The sequence below is a fragment of the Galeopterus variegatus genome, unplaced genomic scaffold (assembly GCF_000696425.1).
Source record: "Galeopterus variegatus unplaced genomic scaffold, G_variegatus-3.0.2 Scaffold8633, whole genome shotgun sequence".
NCBI lineage: Eukaryota > Metazoa > Chordata > Mammalia > Dermoptera > Cynocephalidae > Galeopterus > Galeopterus variegatus.
This window is the reverse complement of record NW_007734744.1, coordinates 1-21,389: the sequence shown is the minus strand read 5'-3', so window position 1 is coordinate 21,389 and position 21,389 is coordinate 1. Positions and strand designations below refer to the sequence as shown.

The 21,389-nt window shown below is 38.5% G+C and overlaps 1 protein-coding gene across 1 annotated transcript; it reads left to right on the top strand.

Annotated features, from left to right (window-relative positions):
* Nucleotides 1–13,245: 13,245 nt before the first annotated feature.
* On the top strand, nucleotides 13,246–20,716 carry LOC103608613 (poly [ADP-ribose] polymerase 2-like). Its single transcript, XM_008593027.1, has 9 exons — nucleotides 13,246–13,324; nucleotides 14,257–14,415; nucleotides 14,733–14,803; nucleotides 15,414–15,464; nucleotides 17,342–17,438; nucleotides 18,087–18,162; nucleotides 18,999–19,101; nucleotides 19,821–19,986; nucleotides 20,250–20,716. Exons 1-9 carry the CDS (start codon nucleotides 13,282–13,284, stop codon nucleotides 20,390–20,392), a joined length of 909 nt encoding a protein of 302 aa, XP_008591249.1. The 5' UTR covers nucleotides 13,246–13,281; the 3' UTR covers nucleotides 20,393–20,716.
* Nucleotides 20,717–21,389: the final 673 nt, after the last annotated feature.

Genomic DNA, 21,389 nt, shown 5'->3' with positions numbered 1-21,389 from the left:
CCTAACACAAACTACAAATTAATAGTACTAAATCAGCAGATGCTTTTGTTTTAAGATTATATTGCCACTTAATTTTACTCACTTCCATTCCAATGTACTCAGTACCTACTGTGTGCCTAGCATTAAGGGATACAATGGTAACTCAAAGAAACTCTATTTTTTAGATAGAAAAGACACACATGCATGTAATGCAGAAAACTTAAGCCAGTATATCTTGCAAAATTCAAGTACTTTCCTTTATGGCCCCATCAGCCATTAGCCCTTCCTACTGAGTATGTCCAATTCCACTTGATTTTTAGGGAGTCTGAGATGTTATGGAGACTTTCACAGGGTCACTTCTGGGCTAGCACACAACGTGCTGAAGACTCAGGCCTTGGATTTTATCTTCAACCTAAAACAAAAGGAAAATAACGCAAAACTCTGTAAATAGGAAATAAATGCTAAGCTGATCACTTCGCATAGTTTTCCTTTAGAAATAGTTCTATAAGGCACTGCTATCAGAACAGACTCCAAGTTTTAGTTCCTACTCACTGTCAGCTGTTTTAGCTAGTACTGACTGCTTTAACCTCTAAGTGCAGGAGGAATCTACTCAGAGAATATATGAAATAAAATGGTGAAGTTAGAAACTCGAACTAACCACATAGCTCATCCCAAGCTCATCCAACTATTTTACCCAGTCCCAGTCCCATGGCTGGTGGAACAAATAAAAATGAAATGGAAATATAGTGCCTGAGGGTTTGGGATCAACACAACATAATAAGTTATATTTTAAGTTATAAGAATTTTCATTTAAGAATAAGTTGTATTCAAAGTTGTAAATTAAAATCAGGATGAAAGAGGCAGTAAAATCTTCCCTACTCTGTTAACTTGCTATTTTATCTATTTCATAATACTTTGCCTATCTTAGAATTTTTAAAGCTCTTTCCATACATTAACCTCATTTTGCAAGTACTATGTCATTTTCAGTTTATGGGTATTCAGGTAAGGTTTAGAGACTACNCATTTTGCAAGTACTATGTCATTTTCAGTTTATGGGTATTCAGGTAAGGTTTAGAGACTACCTGGCAGGCAACTTAGCTTACTGGTCAAGATAATGAATTTTTTTTTTTTTGTATTTTATTTTTTTCCCCGCTTTATTAAGATGCAATTAACAAATAAAAATTGTATATATTTACAGTGTACAATGTGATGTTTTGATAGACATACACATTGTGAAATGATTGTCAACGTACATAACAACATATACATCACATCACTTTTTGTGTGTGTGTGGTAAAAACACTTAAGATCTACTCTCCTAGCAATTTCAAGTATAAAAAATATGTTATTATTATTAACTATAGTCACCATGCTGTCCAATATATTTCCAGAGCTTATTCCTCCTAACTGAAACTTTGTACTCTTTGACCAGCATCTTCCCATTCCCACCTCTCCTTACTCCCAGTCCCTGGCAACCACCATTCTACTTTCTGCTTCTTTGAGTTCAACTTTTTAGATTCCACACATAAGTGAGATCATGTGATATTTTTCTATGCTTGGCTTATTTCACTTAGCAAAATACCCTCTTGGTTTATCCGCATTGTCCCAAATGACAGAATTTCCTTCTTTTAAAAGGCTGAATAGTAATCCACTGTATATATACACATATATATAGTATATATATGTGTGTGTATATATATATATATATATATATATACACATATATAGTATATATGTGTGTGTGTGTATATATATATACATATATATATATATGTATATATACCCACTACATTTTCTTTATCCATTCATCTGTTGGTGAACACTTACATTGATTCCATTATCTTGACTATTGTGAATAATGCTGCAATGAACATGGGAAAGCAGATACCTCTTTGACATACTGATTTTATTTCCTTTGGATATATGCACAGAACTGGGATTACTGGATCATATGGTAGTTCCATTTTTAATTTTTGAGGAAACTCCATACTGTTTTCCATAAAGGTTGCACTAATTTACCTATCTGTTAGAACTTCTGTGGAGAGTAAATGAGGCAATAAATATACTCTGCACAGTAGCTGGCATGGAGTTAAATGTTTAACATGATGTTTCAATTACTTGTCTAAGCTCAACCAGCTAGTGAGCAGGAATGCAGATATTCTGCATAAAAATTTCACTTTTCACAGTAATCCTGAAGCCGGAAAGGTCATTCATATACTCAAAAGGTCCCTTCAATTTCATGATACTGTGTCTTTTAAGGAAAAAAAAAAAAAAAAAAAAAAAAAAACACAAGCTTGCTTCCCCCTTCCCTTCATTCCCTACTTAACAATGAAGGCTCCAGTGTATTCTATATAAAGTTACTTCTTAACAAAAGCATACTTCCATTGGAAAGAACTTCATTTTTGTTCCCAACTAGCAAAACCTCCTAATTGAAAAACTAGGTAAGTCACAAGACATGAAGTAAACCTTTAAGACTTAAACAGCTTTGGAGAAATTCCCAAGACTTCCTCTTTTATTTTGCATATTTATATACTAAAAAACATTTCAGCTTTTCCTAACTTAATGCTAAAATGAGTTTACTTGCTCAATACCATAATTTCAGGAATATAGTGAAATTACACTCAAGGACACTAGGCAAAACTTTTTATGAGAAAAAAGATCCCAAAATATTTATTATAAATAAATAAGTACTGCTTACTTCTAGAAGGCACTTAACATTTATTGTACACTGATCAGTGCCTGACCTTTATATATCTTATTTTATCTTTTGCAAGCTGAGCCTCAGAATGGCTCACTGTCTCTCCTAAGGTCACTGGAGCAGTAAACTGCAGCCCTGGAATTTGAATCTAGCCTTGCACTAAGATACGGTTCCCTGATCTTTTTCAATATATCTTAAGCTCTTTAGGACACCCTCATAACAGTGGCAACATTAAAATTAGGAACTCCTCTTAGGGCTCACTAAAATCAACTGTCTTCAGAGTTTGCTGCCTAATCACACTAAGAAAGCTTGAATGCTCTGAGCAAACGTCTTCTATGGTTCCCACAAAACCAGTAAGGACCTGGACCTTACAGACACTCATCACAGAACTAAGATTTACTGGGCTGAACTCCTCCTCAAGATCTACCCCAACCCAGGGAGATAGTAATGAAAACAGCATCAGGGTAATAACGGTATCTTATCCTCCAAGCAAAATGAAGCCAGGCGTTTTTCAAGAACACGTGCATTCTGCACGTGAAGCAGAGTCTTTTGTTCCTGGGTCATTAGGTTTCATGGAAGGAAGGCAAAACCAGTACTGCAGAGGCCCACCTGTAAACAAGCCAGGCAGAGCATTTCACTGTCATCCCCCAACCTCCACATAGCTAAATTTAATTGCCTTGTGACTCACACACGCCAATGCTGGCTTGAAAAAAAAGGCCTGTCACCTGCTTTTATGGCTTAAATGGAAGAGAAATTCAAAACCATTAGTGGGCAAAATTAAGTGCACACTCACCAGCTTACCAAAATGAAGAAAGCAAGTGGAGAGACAGAAAATGGCCTTGGGAAGTGGCTTCAGAATCTGATTGGCTAATAAGTTCAAGGAGGACTCTCTAGTCCTCTACCTTAAAAGGTACTGAAATAATGCAATACCCTCTTTTATCCACTTCTTGCACTGTTTTTAGATTGAATTTCTTTTTTTTTTTTTTTTTTTTTTTAAAAAAGATGACCGGTAAGGGGATCTTAACCCTTGACTTGGTGTTGTCAGCACCACGCTCAGCCAGTGAGCGAACCGGCCATCCCTATATGGGATCCGAACCCGTGGCCTTGGTGTTATCAGCACCGCACTCTACCGAGTGAGCCACAGGCCGGCCCTAGATTGAATTTCTTCAGCCATGTTTCCTTCTGGGTTAATGTACTTAGCGCAAGCAAACAGGCTTATTAAAGCTATTTATACATGTCCTTGGTTAGATGAACCTATTGCATTCTATTCAAAACAATTCTCATCCCTTTAGGATAACTTGCTATCCTATGTGACCTCAACACCGTTTATTTACGCAAGGACAGGTTTCATTATAAACAGTCTAAATCCATTCAAGTTAAAATTTACCTTCGGGGCCATCTTCAAGTAACAAGGCTTAGTGGATAAAAGATGGGTGATTAACTGTATACACTTTAAAGTAAAATTTAGCTGATTTTGAATCTGAGCCTAATATCTAAACCTCAGTTTTCTCAAATATAAAAAGAGAAAAAATATGATGACATCTTCCTCCTATGATTGTGAGACTTAAGTAAAATAACTCCTATAATTTACTCAGTACAATGCCTGCTGCGTAGTACTCAACATGTTAGCTATTATTGTTGTTATTGTATAGTTTCTTATTAGATTTATCTCCCCAAGTAGACTATAAACACCTAGAGGGGAAAGTGTGTGTTTTACACATATCTGGATCCAAAACAATGACCTTCAGTGCTGAGGACGTAACTGATTAATAGATTATTTTAACTTCTCACATTCCTTCCAGTTAAACTCTATATTCTTACTCTTCTAATTTAAGCCATAATTAGAGGACTCACTGGCACAATAGTCATTATGATTTTTAATAAATGCTCTTAAAGTATGTAATACAGAATATATACACCAATATACAAATAATGCACGTATATTAGAAATATGAAGATTTAAGGTATAATAATATAAAAAAGAAAGATACAACTCCAACTCATACTTCTTCCCACATTTTAGGACTGGCCGGTTAGCTCAGTTGGTTAGAGTGTGGTGCTGATAACCCCAAGGTCCAGGGTTTGATCCCTGTACCAGCCAGCCTCCAAAAAAAAAGAAGATAATAATTTCACCCTATCCACCCTGATTTCACCTTACTAGAAATTACTATTCATTCCAATCCACCTCAGAGTTTACCTGCCTCAAATTTCCCAACATTCAGCATCAAATGCTAGTTTATTGTTTCATAATTGATTCAATTAATTGTTACTTCTAAAGTCAAAACTACTTCATTTATTGAATGTTTACTATAAACCAGGAATGGTGCTAAGAACTTTACATTCATTACTTTCTTTAATCTCCACAATAATCCAAGAATGTAGGTATTTTCATTTTAACTATTTTATAGAAAAGGAAACAGAGATTAAGGAACATGTCTGTTTAGCAAATGGTAAAGTCAGGATTCAGACCCCAGTCATCCAACTTTAGAGCCGTACTCAACCACCACATTGCACTGCCTCCTATTGTATGATTTCAGAAGATCCCAGAAGGGTCGGCCGGTGGCTCACTCGGGAGAGTGCGGTGCTAATAACACCAAGGCCATGGGTTCGGATCCCTATATAGGGATGGCCGGTTTGTGAGTGTGGTCCTGACAACACCAAGCCAAGGGTTAAGATCCCCTTGCCGGTCATCTTTAAAAAAAAAGAAGAAGATCCCAGAAAGCAAAGTATTTCAGGGTTGTTTTTTTTGTGTGTGTGTGTGACTGGTAAGGGGATCATAACCCTTGTCTTGGTGTCGCCTGCACCGCACTCAGCCAGTGAGCGCACCGGCCATCCCTATATAGGATCCGAACCTGTGGCCTCAGCACTCCCAGTGCTGCACTCTCCCGAGGTTCGGCCCTTGTATTTCAGGTTTTAATACTCATACACTATAAGATTCTCCCCAGCTGGTAATATCAAAATTTTTGTGCACAGTAAAATAACTTTGAAATTGTTTAAAAGTACTTTCCTGAGACACATCTTCAGAGATTCAAATTCAGTGCTGGGACTCAGCAATATGTATTTTAATAAGCACCCTCAGATGCTTCTGATGGATTTAACTGAGGGTCACCCTGTGGAGAACATTGACTTAAGTACTGTCGTTTAAGAATGTTATCACTGCTAAAATGAGAAAACTCCTGGAAATGGTAGCACTCTTAGGAAACTTCATTTATAATTTATTCAGAATGAAGTGTCTAAGAACACCCATTTGTTGGTAACTAAAAATAAAGGGGCTGGCCGCTTAGCTCAGTTGGTTAGAGCGTGGTGCTGATAACAAGGTCAAGGGTTGGGATCTCCAAACCAGCCAGTTGCCAAAAAATAAATAAATAAAAAGCATATCCTTTTCATTCCACATCTAGTTATTGAACTTCGAGAAATAATGTGCTCAAAGAGGTATATACAAAGAAGAATGTTCATTTTAGCACTGGTGGTAACAGCAAAACAATTAGAAACACCCATGTCTATCCAAAGGGGAATCATTAAATCAAGGTACAACTATTCTAAGAAATAATACACACTAGAGAACAAAGTAGATTTGCATGTACTGACATGGAAAGATCTCCAATGCATGTTAAATGAAAAAATCCAAGTTGCAGAATAAAACATGCGATGTGCTCACATTTATGCAATACGTCCCCCTCTTGCAAAGGAAAAAAAAAAGGTAAAATAAAATATTTCTACACATGCATATCTTTGTATGAGAATGACAAAAAAAAAAAAAAATCTGGAAGGAGACACACCAAACTAATAACAGCACAGGTTACCAGTGGTTCCTAGGAAGATGAGTGGATAGAGGGAATGAAGGGAGAATTTTTTTTTTAAATAAAGATGACCAGTAAGGGGATCTTAACCCTTGACTTGGTGTTGTTAGTACCACACTCTCCCAAGTGAGCCACAGGCCAGCCCTTTTTATGTTTTTGAGTATCTGTAATGTTTTACAAAAATAATGTTTTCATGTTTAAATAATGAAACAGTACTCTTCCCCAAAATAAAGAGATCCAAGAGTAGATTTTAGTATAGAGGTGAGAAAAGAAGACCCCAAACCTCTAAGGCAGAAAAGGATGGGTTTGGGTTTCAAAGACTGAAAGAACACCACATTGAATGACTATCTCCCTAAAGTGAGCCTAGGACTCTGGAGATTGGGCCTTCTACATGTTCCCCAACTCTAAGCTACTACTTTCCTCTTTTTTATAGGCTTTAGACCTCTCGACTTTATTTTTTTTTAACCAGGGTAACTGTGCATAGACCTCTCCACTTTAAACTCTCTCTTGAGAATTCTCTCCTCCCAATGTTGTAGCCAGTAGAAGGCTGTCCTCAACATCCCTTTCCCTAGCTATTCCTGAAGACCAGCACACAAATTCCTTTAAATGGTGTCCCTAATCCATGGTTTTGCTAATCACTGTTGGGAAATTGACAGTTTCATTTATAACAACATAAAACAATACTAAAAACTACACATGTGGAATTTTAAAACTTCTTAAATCTTATTAGTTTCCATCAATCATTGATCTTTCAGATTCTGAGTTTCTTTCTTGAGCAATTCTCAAGAGAGTGAGGTTCAATAAAATCTCACCCTTCCTTCAGAATTCCCACTCTTTTTCAAGTCACACTCACCCCTTGCTACTTGACATCCTGCCTTATTTAGTACCTCATTCAACAAATATCATTGAAAGCTAGATACTGTCCCAGGCATTGCTTATACAGCAGTAAACGAAACACACAAAGCCCTTGCTCACTTGGAGCTTACGATCTGGTGGAAGGAGTCAGATACCCTAAACGTTAAACAAATATATGTCAGTTTGTAATTAGTACCATGGAAAAAAATAAACCAGAATAAGAAGCTACAGAGTAATGGTGGGAGTGATGTTACTTATATAAAATGGTGAAGGAAGGCACCACTGCTACTGAAAAGATGACATTTGAACAAAGACCTGAAAAAACTGAGGACAGCAACCCAGGTAGAGCAAAAGCCTCTAGGCAGAAGTGTGACTGGGATGTTTGAGACAGTGGAAAGAGTCCAGCGTGGCTGAGAGGAGTAAGCAAAGGGAAAAGTAATAGTAGATGAAATCAAAGTACTGGAGTGAGAGGCAGCTTATATAGATCATTGCATAGATCGACAAGACTCTTTGAGCAAGGTCATCGTCCTATCATCATAAGATGACACAACCACTCTACAGAACAGCGAATTGGAAAATAATAGTAGGGAACTAATCAGACCCTGTCTTTCGGGATGAATGCAGGTGTCAGGCTACCCCTTTTCAACCATAGGCCTAAGGATTCTTGGAGCTGCTGTAGAGGTCATCTACGGAGCAATGTGGAGCAGAAAAGTAGGGTCAGAGCCCCTGCAGAGAACCCCCACTGAGGAAATGTCTAGTGGAGCCAAGATGGTGGGACTGCCACCAGGAGCCCAGAGCTGTGGGGCTGTTGGCAGTGTGCAGCACCAGCCTGGAAAAGCCACAGACACCAGGGCAGCTCAATGTTCTGCACTTGGTGGAGCTGTAGGAGTGAGGTTGCCCAATGCTTTAGGGGTCCAGGTGCCCCAGTGTGCTTAACGTTTGCCCCGTTTGGGTTTTGGATTTGTTTGGGGACTGTTTTTCCTTTCTATTCCTCCCTTCTGGAATGGAAATGTGTACCCAATGTCTGTCCCACTGTATCTTGGAAGTAGATAAACTTGTTTTTGACTCTACAGGTTCATTGCTGGAAGGACTTTTGCTTTTGGTCTCAGAGGAAACTTTGGACTTTTGAGTTGGTGCTGCAACAAGCTAAAGACTTTTGGGACTGGGATGGAATGTGTAATGTGTGAATGTAAGGGTCATTTATCCTTGCTAAGGGAACACTGTGGAAGGTTCTGAATGTGTAGATTGTCCAGTGAGGGAACTGAAGAGGTGGATTGTTGGGAAAATAGAATGGTTTGGTCAGGACTCTCACCTCAGGTCTGGTTGGGTGTGGTACAGCACATCCTTTGTAAGCAAATTTGTGTGTGTGTGTGTGTGTGTGTGTGTGTGTGTGTGTGTGTGGAGTTAGTGTGTATGCACGTCAACGTATCTTTTTAGTTTTGTTGCTATTCTTGTGTTCTTCAGAGTTTGTGAAGCATGCTGGCTGACTAGTTCCTTAGGCAAATGCCACTCCGCACAGCCATGCTTTCCAACCTATGGCTTCCAAGGACCTATTTGTTGGTTACCTAGCTCATAGACCTGCATGTGAGGGGTCTGGTGACCCAGCCTGGCATGTGAGGGGTCTGGTGACCCAGTCTGGTGTGTGAAGGGTTTGTGACCCAGTCTGTGAACAGGCTTGAGGGGTCTGTGGGCTCCAGACCCAGCCCTAGCTCGACAAATGGCCCAGTCGGGGCAGGATTACAGGCAGATAAAAGACCATGACACTCTGACTTAAGCTGCTTAAAAAACATACAAAAATATGAGTATAAAGCTGAGCTATGAAGTCACATTTACACTCTACAAATACTATTCTTTATAATTGTTTTTATGTCTTTTTTCTCCCCCTTCTCCTCTTCCTCCTCTTTCTCTTCTTCTTCTTCATCTTTCTTCTGCTATTATTACTCCTCATTACATTTTATGTATCCTCAGGATATGTTTCCTAGGATTTCAGAAATGTTACCAAATTCTATTTCTCAAGTAAAGAAAATAAATTATATTTATTGGAACCCAAGTAAAGATAATAAATTATACATATTTATTTATTGCTTCAGACCATTTGAGGTTGCAAGATCTTAGTTATGAATTAAATGATTCTTTACCAGGATATGAGTCCTAGTTGCTCAGTTCAATGTGATACAGATTCAAACAATGGGTCATTAGAAAGAGTCCCTTTTGGTTTTAAAGTCCTAATTTGTTTAATCTCAACCATCATTAATTTCTGCTTTTCACATAGTTTTTACTTTGATTTTCCCCCAAATTATGTACCTTTTATGTTTAGCTTGATTGATCCATTTTTCTGTCATTATAATATGTTGATCTAGACTACAGATAAAATAGAGAATCTAAATAAACCTCAGGAATACCACTTTATAATCAGTAATATCCACTAAAACGTTTACTTACAAGAATATGAAGGATTAATTTGCAGTTTGCTCTTCTCTTTAGAATATTTGACTGATTTATCCTTTTTCCTTAATATTTTTCTTTCTATTTTAACACTTTTAACCATACAGAAAAGCAGAGAGAAGAATATAATGGACATCTATATGCCCATTATCTAGACTTAACAATTGTCTAGATTTGCCATATTTGCTTCATCTGATTATTTTGGCTAAAGCATTTTAAAGTAGTTCCAGATATCATGATGTCTCACCCCTAAATTCTACAACGTAAGTTTTTTCAAACAGGGCATTTTAAAACCACAACTGGAATATATTTTTAACACCTGATAAATAATTCTTCCAAATCATTAACTTCTTAGTCCATACCTACATATCCTTTTTGCTTCCAAAAGGTATTCTGTTGGTGGTTTGTTCAAACTAGCATCCAAAAAACAAATATTTGGTTGTCGTGCTTCAAAGGCTCTTTTAATCTAGAGCAGTCCCTTATTATTTTTTTCTCATAATAATAATTTATTGAAGACACAGGTGTCCTGTGGAATGTTAATTTGCATTTTTCATACTCTGTGAGCCTGAATATTTTTTCCTTGTACTTACTTACTATAACGCAAACTATTTATTCATATCTTTTTGTCCACTTATCTATGGAGGTTTTGGTTTTACTTATGAAAATAAATTTGTTGAATAGTTTCTTCTGGCTACTGGTGGAATGATTTAATGATATTTTAGTTATACTTACTTTGTATCTGACTATAAGTTATATGCTCAAAATACATTCTCTGTAATTCTCACTCTGACTACCATAAAAAAAAAAAAAGCAAAGAAAAGAAGAAACTAAAAAAGACATTTTAAAAAATGTGTGTGGGATGTTAATTACTATCATGAAACTGAAGAATACATCAGCCTAGTAGATAAGAACATAAGTTGGTGTCACCCAGATACAACCCTGCCTTAGTAACTATGTATTATGGGCTGACCTGTGTCTCCCTCAAATATATATATTAAAGTCCTAACATCCAGCACTTCAGAATGTGACTATGTTTGGAGATAGGGCCTTTAAAGAGGTAATTTAGGTAAAATATCATATGGGTGGTCACTAATATCCTAAGAAAAGGAGATTAGGACATAGACACAGAGGGAAGATCATGGGAAGACAAGAGAGGAAGACAGCCAAGGAGAGAGGTTTAGAAGAAACAACCCTGTTGACACCTTTATCTCACACTTTTAGCCTCCAGAATTATGAGAAAATTAATTTTTTGTTTAAACCACCCAGTTGGTGGTATGTAGTTAGGGCAGCCCTAGCAATATACTGTGTGATCTTGAATAAGTTACTTAAATGTTTCAAAAGCTCAATTTCTTCAGTTATAAAATGGAGATAATAATAATACCTGCCTCATAGGGTTGTTGTGAGAATTAAATAATGTACGTAAAGCTCACAACATAATAACCACTAAATAAGTTATAGCTATTATCATTATGAAGATTAAATGAGGTTATGCATGTAAAGCACTTAGTTCAGTGTCTAGTACACAAAGAAACCTATTAAGTATTAGCTATTTTTAATAAATTTTTGATTTTTATTAGATTTTTTTCTATCTCCAAATTATTGCCTTTTAGACCCAGTCTAATTCATTTGTGCCAAAATCAAGTCAGATGCAACAGGCTTTGACCTACCACTGACACAGGTTAACCAATCCAATCCAATAAACATTTATTGAGCTCCTACATGTTGTCAGATTTATTTCCAGTTACTTGATATGCTTTGATGTTACTGCAAAAAGTACCTTTTCTAAAAATTTTACTTCTAGTTATTTGAAGCTCTTTTATAAAGATGCAATTTATTTTTATGTTATTTTCTTTCAGGCTTGCTAAGCATTCGTATTAAGTTAAAAATTTTATGCTGTAGTGTCTCCTGGATTTTTTTGTTATATTCATAATCAGATCACATGCAAATAATGAGAATTTTGGTTTTTTTCTTTCTAAACTTTACATTTTTTCGGGTTCAGATCCTTATACTGGCCAGCCACCAAAAATATAAATATATAAACTTTACATCTTTTGATAAACAAAAGTTCTTAATGTTAATATAATCATATTGGCCTATATTTTCTCTTACAGTCAATGACTTCTCTGTCTTAAGAAATTGTTTTCTACCTCAAGGTCTAAAAGATATTTATGTCTACTTTCTACTTCAGAGTTTTCGAGTTTTACTTTTGAATGTTTAGTCTTTAATCCACGTGTAGCGCGCACACACACACAGAACAGTTTGTTTCCTTGTCGGAGAAAGGCTGGCTTGCTGTGGGCACTGGCTGCCTCTGAGTTTAATCTCACATCACACTTCTGTGACTCATTGCCCCAGCCACCCAGTGCCTCCCCTCTTACTGATTATTCTCATACAGTTCAACTCATGTCGTTTCCTCAGTGATGAGTTCCCAATTTGCCCCCCCCCCACTTAGTACTTCCTCTAGTACTGTCTCTCCTTAGAGCTTGTTACAGCTGTATTTTTACATTTGCTGTGTGATTACTCGATTAATGTCTGTCCCCAACTAGACTATAAACTCTATGAAGACACGAACTATGACTATTTTGGCTAAACTATTGTATTCCCAGGACCAATAATATTTGTTGAAATAACGAACTCTAATTCTGAACCATCTCTCCATCCCTGGGGTAAAATTTACTTGTTTGAGTAGCATTATTTTAATATACCGTTGGATTTGATTTGCTAATATTTTCTTTAGAATTCCTGTATATGTACGAGGGTATACATAGATAAAGTGAAACCCTCATTTCTTCTCAACGGACTACTTTAGATTAACAATATATTTCTAAGTGGTATTGGTGCCAATATCAGAGTTAAAAACAGAGTTCTAGTTCCCCATCTCAGTTCTTGGTTCGGAGGGTCCAGGGTGTAGGACCGTGACCCCCAAACGTAATATTACCAAGTACCAGATGACCCGTGAAAAAAGGGCAGGGGAGAGTAGTCTGAATTGGGTTATGAGGCCCCCCACCTGGGTACCTCACCTCAGCCATTGAACTCACTTCGCTGGCCGTGAGTCTGTTCCAAGCTCCGGCTAAGGAGGCATCCGCCGAGCCCCTCCAGGAGGCGGGATCCACGGCATCTCCTGCCCAGTCTGCCCTCGCGCGGAGCCCCGTTCTCTGGGAACTCACCTCCCCGAAACTCAGGGAGGGCCCTGTTAGGGCCGCCTACTGGCCCTAGTCTCAGACCTTCCCAAGGGACATGGCGTGGAGTGACGTGACGCACTCAGCTCGTGGCCCCACCGATGAGCTTCCCTCCGCCCTACCCCCCAAGTGGCCCACAGGCGGTATTTATAAGGCTTACAGCCCTAAAGACATTTACCATTATGGTGACTTCCCATAATACATAGCGACATGCAAAATTGAGGGGCGTGCCAGACGGGCGTCGTCTCTCCGAAGCGCACGCGCGCTGCGTGTTCCCGCCGCGTGACACGGCCCGCGATTCCTGAGAGCGAGTTGGTGACGTGAACCCATGGCGACTCGGCGGCGGGAGACTAGAGGCGGCCCGGCAAGAGGTTCGGAGAGTCTTGTTAGGGGGCGGAATGCTGGGGGCGGAGAGTCAGGAAAGGAATGATGCCCCCTGCCCTGGCCCTACCCCTTCCAGCTCTCCAGGACCTGCACTTGGCGAGCAAACCAGTTCTGGTGCTATACTTTTTAAATTTCGGTGTTCGGAGCTTTTTGGATTATAGAGTTGTAGATAAAAGCTCGTGGACCTGTAACAAGTGCCAGTACTATTGCTAATACCTAATGTCATCCAATTAAAAAAAATTAATTGCGAGATGCATCATTATTTTATATACCACTAAGAAAGGATAAATGCTTCCAATTAAACTATGATTAACTATTTGTATGTCATCCAATGTAAGATGCATCCCAATTTCAGAGAGAGTAGAAATGGGAGTCTTAGAATTGTTGAGATGGATATAGTACTCTGTGTATTATGTTCTTAAATGCGTAGGTACACCTTATAAATTAGGTACTATTGTTGTCACCCTCTGGATTTTACAGTTGGAGCAACTGAGTGAGGTACAAAGAGATGAAATTAACTTCTCCAAGGTTCCATAGCCAGAAGAAGCAGAGCTGGGCTCTAAGCCAGGCACAGATCCTGGAACAGTCTACTATTATGTCATAAGGCCTCGGGTGGTTGGAGGGCAGGTATTTGGGGGGACATTGGGGCACAAGTAAACAGAAGAGGTAAGCAGGCTGTAAACTTACAAGAGCCCTGGGGCTCCCTTTTATTTTATTTGGCTAGAATAGCGATTTAGGAAAGATCACTACAACTGTTACCCAGAATAGTGGTGTGGCAGTGTTCATTGATTCTTTGTAAATTTACAAATCCTTCTTAAACCATTAAGATATTTTAAAGATAAAGATTTTTTTTTCAACATGGGATCACATTCAGTGCGCACTCATTCATTCTTTGTCTGCTCATTGTTCTTGTGCTTAGCTTCTGTAACGTTAAATGAAACCAAGAGAGTTAATAATGGCAACACAGTTCCAGAAGACTCTCCACCTGCCAAGAAAACTCCCAGATGCCAGAGACAGAAGAAAAAAGAGCCTGTGGCTGGAGGAAAGGCTGGTAAGGACAGGAAAGAAGACGAGAAAGGTAGTAGACCAGGGAGGATATGGGCCACCAAAAGGGTCTCTGGGAGGGATGGGCGTGATGTTTGTTCTTTCAACTCTTATTTCTTCCCTCCTTGAGGACATAATTAATTTCCCTATCCTTTGGGCATACCATGGGACTAATCTACGTTCTTGAATCTTCATTTTCATGTATGTGAGGCACATTGTTGAGACCTAGGCAGAATACCAGGATTACTTGGGGGAGGGCAAAATTAATTATGGCAGGTTTCTGTCTAACTATGATATGGCTACTTTTGATTCCCATACAAGTAACTCTAGTACATATCTGTCTTTCCTCAGAATCTGTGAAGGCCTTGCTGTTAAAGGGCAAAGCTCCCGTGGACCCAGAGTGTACAGCCAAGGTGGGGAAGGTGAGAGACTCTGGAACCTACCCTCAGTCCATTAATTTCTCAAAGAGTAGTGTTCTTTTGTTATTAGGACTTTTCTCTAGGACATTGCAAGTATTCATTTTAGGAATCCTTTTGAAAATATTGCTAGTGATTAATTTTCTCCAAGGCCAAGGAGTGGGAGTGGTAGGGTTTAGGGTTAATGATCAGCGTGTTTTTATCGTGGTTACTTTCTGGGGTTGCCATCAGCCGTCCACACCTCATTCTCTTTTTCAACCAGATATCGTTATTAAGAGAGAACTGTCTTCTTGTTCAAATGAGAAACTATACCCTGGAATGGCACTAGTTACTGATGAATGGAAAAAGAATTTGAAGAATACAGAAGAAAGGCTGCCTCTAGAGCAGGTTTCCTTTAACTGAGTTAGAATCTTTTGTGTTTCTGTAATTAGAAAAGGCAGTATGTATTCATTATAGTAATGACAGGCTGTGTGCAGAACATATGTTTGCATTTCTTTCCCTGGAAAATGGATGTTGGTGGTACTGGAGAATGACATCTTGAGGCATAAAATAATTCAGAGCTTCACTTAAGATCTTGGAGGTAAGACTATAGTAATTTTTTTTTTCTTCTCTCTAGGCTCATGTGTATTGTGAAGGGAATGAGGTCTATGATGTCATGCTAAATCAGGTAAGAAGAGGAACCATTCTTTTAATAGAATTTTTGTTCTTGATAATTGATGATAGCATCCCAGTTCCCAGATCTTTAATTCTAAAGTCCCTTATATTAGCCACTAGTGGTTAATACTCCTGAGTACTGAGCCCTACCTGATAGTGAACTCTTCTATGAGAACCAGATCTTTTTACAAATTTTGCATCATTTATTGAACTGTAAACTCTCTATTCATATCCTTTTATGTATTTTCTAATAGGTTGTTGATCATTTTCTTACTGACTTGGAGAAACTTTATATAATAGGGAGAATAGCCCTTTCTCTGTAATATACATTGTTTATATGGTTTTCAAATTTGTCATTTGGCTTTTGATTTCCCTTACAATATACTTTTTGTCCATATTGAAATTTAAAATTTTTATGTGGTTAAATCAATTTTCTTTTTAATTAAAATTTTTTTCTTTACTATGGAAATTTTTGTCGTTTTGTTTTTTGGTTTTTTTTTTAAAGATGACCGGTAAGGGGATCTTAACCCTTGACTTGGTGTTGTCAGCACCACGCTCACCCAGTGAGCTAACCGGCCATCCCTATATGGGATCCGAACCCGTGGCCCTGGTGCTATCAGCACCGCACTCTCCCGAGTGAGCCACAGGCCAGCCCGATTTGTCATTTTGTTTTGTTTTGTTTTGTTTTGTTTTTGTGGCTGGCCAGTACAAAAATCAAACACTAGACCTTGGATGTTTTTGAATAGGTGACACACTTGCCTGGTAATGTATTTCCTGGATATCACTTCATATTTGAATATATTGATCCAATGTATATAATTTTAACAGCTAATATTATTTTGTAACTACTTCTTCCACCTAAAATATCATGAGCAGATAGAAAATATCCTAAGGCCCCTTTTTGTCTAACATCCAGTGACTTTATAATGTGAGCAGGCAGAAGGTAGAGGTAGGAACAGGCAAAATGCTTAAGAAAGAAAAGTGCCTGGATAACCAGGGCTCAGTCTTACAGCATGAGTTCCTGTGCTTTATCTTGGACTACTCTCTCTGCACTGTGAGTTACTTACGGATACCTGTTTTTTATTTTTTATTTTTATTTATTTTTTGTCTTTTTCGTGACCAATAAGGGGATCGCAACCCTTGGTGTGGTGTCGCCACACCGTGCTCAGCCAATGAGTGCACCGGCCATTCCTATATAGGATCCGAGCCCGGGGCGGGAGCGTTGCTGCACTCCCAGCGCTGCACTCTCCCGAGTGCGCCATGGGCTTGGCCCAATGGATACCTGTTTTTAGATACTAGTCATATTCTCTCTGAGTGTCTCCAAGTCAGGTCAGGTTATCTGTGTGACAGATATGGCAATGGTTTCTGCATATCCTTTGTCCCCTCCCAACATTGACTTGCTCTCTGCTCTGTCAAATTTGTGCAGCTGACAAACCAAAGCTGTGAGAACTATCAAAGAGTTTGTCATCTAAACAAACAAGCATAATAGTTATAGACCTTTTGAGCATTTAAATTGTTTTCATTTGGGAAATAATTATTGAGAATGTACTGGGAACCAGAAAACACAGATGGCCTTGAAAATATCTATGGAGGGAACTGAGGTAGGAAAAAAACAGGAGTAGCTAATCAATATAGTCTCTTCGAGGTTAGGTAGAAAGTTTTAGGAAGCTCCAGGCTCCTGGTTTAATTCTTAAGAATCCAGAGTTTAATATGTAAGCCCTATTCCTTTTTAATATCCTTACTCTTACAAGGATCTACTTTCCTTGCCCCAAGCTATCCTTTTCCTTATGGAGATTACTGGCATCTGTGACCAAGGAAGAGTCATAAGTTTATATGATTTTCATTTGCCAAACTGTTTCCTTTTACGTTCTTATTTCTCTCACATGATAGACCAATCTCCAATTCAACAACAACAAGTACTATCTGATTCAGCTGTTAGAAGATGATGCCCAGAGGAACTTCAGTGTTTGGATGAGATGGGGACGAGGTAATTACTTTTATTATGGATTTTTTGAGTTGTCATTCAGAAAGCCAGAAACAAAGAACCAAAAAAAGCCAGAAGCAGCTTAGTGAGTGGCCAAAGGATCCTGTGGTTTTATTTTATTTATTTATTTATTTATTTAAAAGTTGAATGGTAAGGGGATCTTAACCCTTGACTTGGTGTTGTCAGTACCACGCTCTCCCAAGTGAGCTAACCGGCCATCCCTATATAGGGATCCAAACCTGTGGCCTTGGTGTTATCAGCACCACACTCTCCCAAGTGAGCCGTGGGCTGGCCCAGGATCCTGTGGTTTTAAATTGGGTAAGTGGAGGCTTTGAAGTCTGGGAGGGGATTACAAATCAAGTTGAGCTTCTTCAAATTGGGGAATGGCACGCATCCTCCTTAGGAAATTTCCATTGGAAAAACTAAGAGCATCCCATTGTAGTTGAGAGCTCTCCTGCAATTAGACCGCTGGTATTGCTCGTAGACTGGCAGTTAGCAGGTAACTTGCCCTTTTACCTTTCCTTTATTCCTTTCCTGCCCGTTTGTCAGATGTTAAGCAGAGAGGCTTTAGACAGCTGGCTTGTAACTATTAGGGAACTGTTCTTGGATTGAGGACAGGGAACCATCTTATGTATGGCATTTGTTTTGCAGTTGGGAAAATGGGACAGCACAGCTTGGTGGCTTGTTCAGACAATCTCAACAAGGCCAAGGAAATCTTTCAGAAGAAGTGAGTGCTAAGAAATGAGTACGAAAAATACCCTTCTTCTTCTTGAATGTATCTTCTTTAAGAATTTTGTAATAAGTATGATTTGGCCTAAATATTAACATCTTTCCATGCTGATATTACGTGATTGGAACACCAAACTGCGTCCTTAGTGATTAAATCAAACTAGAACCTTGAAATTAACTAAAAGCAGAAAGACCTAGTTTGTTTGTTTGTTTGTTTTGTTTTGTTTTATTTATTTTATTTTTTTAAAAGATGACCAGTAAGGGGATCTTAACCCTTGGCTTGGGTGGTGTCAGGACCATGCTCAGCCAGTGAGCGAACTGGTCATCCTTATATAGGGATCCGAACCCATGGCCTTGGTGTTATCAGCACTGCACTCTCCTGACTGAGCCACAGGCTGGCCCTAAGACCTAATATATTTAATACACGACCAACAAGTTTAGGAAATTTTGGAAAAATGGAGAATATACAGCTAGAGTTTTAAAAATGTTTATTGTGATATGGATGAAAAACTTTCTGGAGTCTCTGGGAACATGTTTATTTCAGGGAAAGAGATTAGATATCTTTTGTTTTAAATCTCAGTGGCTTTCGTGGTGTTTGGGGGCCTTTGGGGAGCCTAAGAGTCCTTTTTCCCCATTTTTTTATTCCCTTTGTCTCCAGAGCTTTTCTGTCCATTCAGTGTCATAATTTAGAATCCTGATTTATGGAAAGTTGATGTGTAAAGGAGCTCTGTACTGGGAAATAAATTTTTTAGAGTTTTTCTGTCTAAGAAAACAGATGTAAGTTCGTCTCTAGTAGTAGACCTTTATTGGTAAGGTTTTCTTTGGGCTCTACAGATTCCTTGACAAAACAAAAAACAATTGGGAGGATCGTGAGAAGTTTGAAAAGGTGCCTGGAAAATATGATATGCTACAGATGGACTATACCATCAATACTCAGGTAAACTCTAACTCTACCTTTGCAGGGAAAGCTGTTTCCTCTTAATCAGAGTAAAGTGTAGCAGGATGGCTTAGATCAGTCCGAGACCAGAACAGGCCAAGGTGTCTTGAGCTGTGGCCGTTTCCCACCTCCTGATGTTTGGGATCTGGAAGAGGCTGTAAGCATGAGTATAGAATGTGCCTTTCTAGTCGCTGCTATTTACCAAGGTTCTTATAAAATCTTAGGCCCTGTTTCCAGAAGTTTAATGTTATGGACCAAGAGAGAAATAATAAATAATCTAATGGTAAAACTACCTGTAAAGTGGTCTTCACTTCTGGTTATATACCACAGTAAAAAAAAAAAAAAACTAATTTTGACGAAGTGAGGTGCACCAGGATGCTGAAAACTGTCACATATCTGAAAAATAGAGAAATCCCAAGTCTTTTTAAGATGAGAAGATTTGAGGCATAATCGCTGTCCTTACATACTTAATGACATCATTAGGAGGGCTTTTTAGACTTATTCTGAGTGTTCAACTGTGGGAGGCAGAAGTAGTACTAAAAGGTGGATGTCACATTGAGTACTCTAATTCGATTTATAACGGAATGTGCCTATGTTCAAGTTCAAGTAGAGGCTGATTGATGATCACCTTGCCAGATAATGCAAGAACCACTCCTTGCAGAGCCTTAAAATAGATCCTTTCGGATTTTATAGGTTTTTGTTTGTTTGTTTTGCTGTAGAGTGAAGAGGAAACAAAAAAGGAGGAATCTCTTAATAAATCTCCCTTGAGACTAGAGTCACAGCTAGATCTTCGGGTACAGGAGCTGATAAAATTGATCTGTAATGTGCAGGCCATGGAAGAGATGATGATAGAAATGAAGTATGATACCAAAAAAGTCCCACTTGGTAGGACTTTAGATTCTTTCCTGCATTCTCTCTTCATATTTCCTACTTTCTTTAATGTGATATTTCATCACCATTGCGATTTAAAAGTGCTAATAGTACTAAACAAAGAAAACGGGATTTGGGATGAGACATTGTGTGGAGGAAGGAGGAATGAGGAATTATTTGGAAAGTTGAAAAGTGAGAGTCTTCATTGGGCAGGGACATAACTACAGTTTACAGGATGGGACCCTAATTTGGAGTCTCATCTCTGGCTGGGCCTGCAGGGAAGCTGACAGTGGCTCAGATCAAGGCAGGTTACCAGTCTCTTAAGAAGATTGAGGATTGCATTCGAGCTGGCCAGCATGGACGAGCTCTCACAGAAGCATGCAATGAATTCTACACCAGGATCCCACATGACTTTGGGTAAGGCCTGTGCTGGTATTCACTTTGTTCTTCTACCCATCCATATCCCGTAAGTCAATCAGCAGCAGCTATAATCTTTTTAATCTTTTATTCCTAAGGAAGTGATCATCTTTAATAGATATAGAGCCAAAATGATTTATAAGTAACTTATTTAATCAGTTACAAATATGGGATGCAATCTCCTGGCCCGATTACAACCATATTCTTTGACCAAGTGAAAATTACCAACTCTAGAGAATGGATCTGCCTATCCAACCACTAAGTAAAACACCTTCAGGCATATCTCCCCCTTTTCTTATTCTTTAAGGTGGTTATAACCACACTAACACTATTTCTGGAACTCAAATGATACTAGATATATAAAGTACATTTTATTTGTTCTGTATTCTGGTTTTTATTCTATTTCTATTCCTTCCATTGCTTTATAGACCTCTTTGGCCTGGGAATAACCATGAATGGTCAACAGGTCTACCTTTGCTTCTAGACAGGACTATTTCCAATATATTCCTTATTAATATTGATGTTGCTTATTTATTTTTGTTTATTATTTATTTATTTATTTGTTTGTTTTTTTTCAAAAGATGACTGGTAAGGGGATCTTAACCCTTGACTTGATGTTGTCAGCACCACGCTCAGCCAGTGAGCGAACCGGCCATCCCTATATAGGGATCAGAACACATGGCCTTGGTGTTATCAGCACCACACTCTCCCAAGTGAGCCACTGGCCGGCCCTGATGTTGCTTATTTAAACAAAGATTCCATAAAAAAGAATTTCAACTCAAGTCTCAAATGCCAAAATCTGTATAATTTGTTTTATCCTACTCAGAGTATATATTTAATATCCCTTTGTATATTTGTAAGTTAAAGTCTCTTTATAGATCTCTCTTTCTCTCTCAAAAGGAAAACCCCAGTTTCTTCTACCTATTTTCTTTTTTTAAAAAAAAGATGACCAGTAAGGGGATCTTAACCCTTGACTTGGTGTTATCAGCACCACACTCTCC

Excerpts from the sequence above, each read along its gene's own strand:
- LOC103608613 (XM_008593027.1), top strand. The coding sequence starts at position 13,282 with ATGGCGACTCGGCGGCGGGAGACTAGAGGCGGCCCGGCAAGAG. Across the intron at positions 14,804-15,413 it reads GTACAGCCAAGGTGGGGAAG|GCTCATGTGTATTGTGAAGG; the intron begins GTGAGAGACTCT and ends TCTTCTCTCTAG. Across the intron at positions 19,987-20,249 it reads TACCAAAAAAGTCCCACTTG|GGAAGCTGACAGTGGCTCAG; the intron begins GTAGGACTTTAG and ends CTGGGCCTGCAG.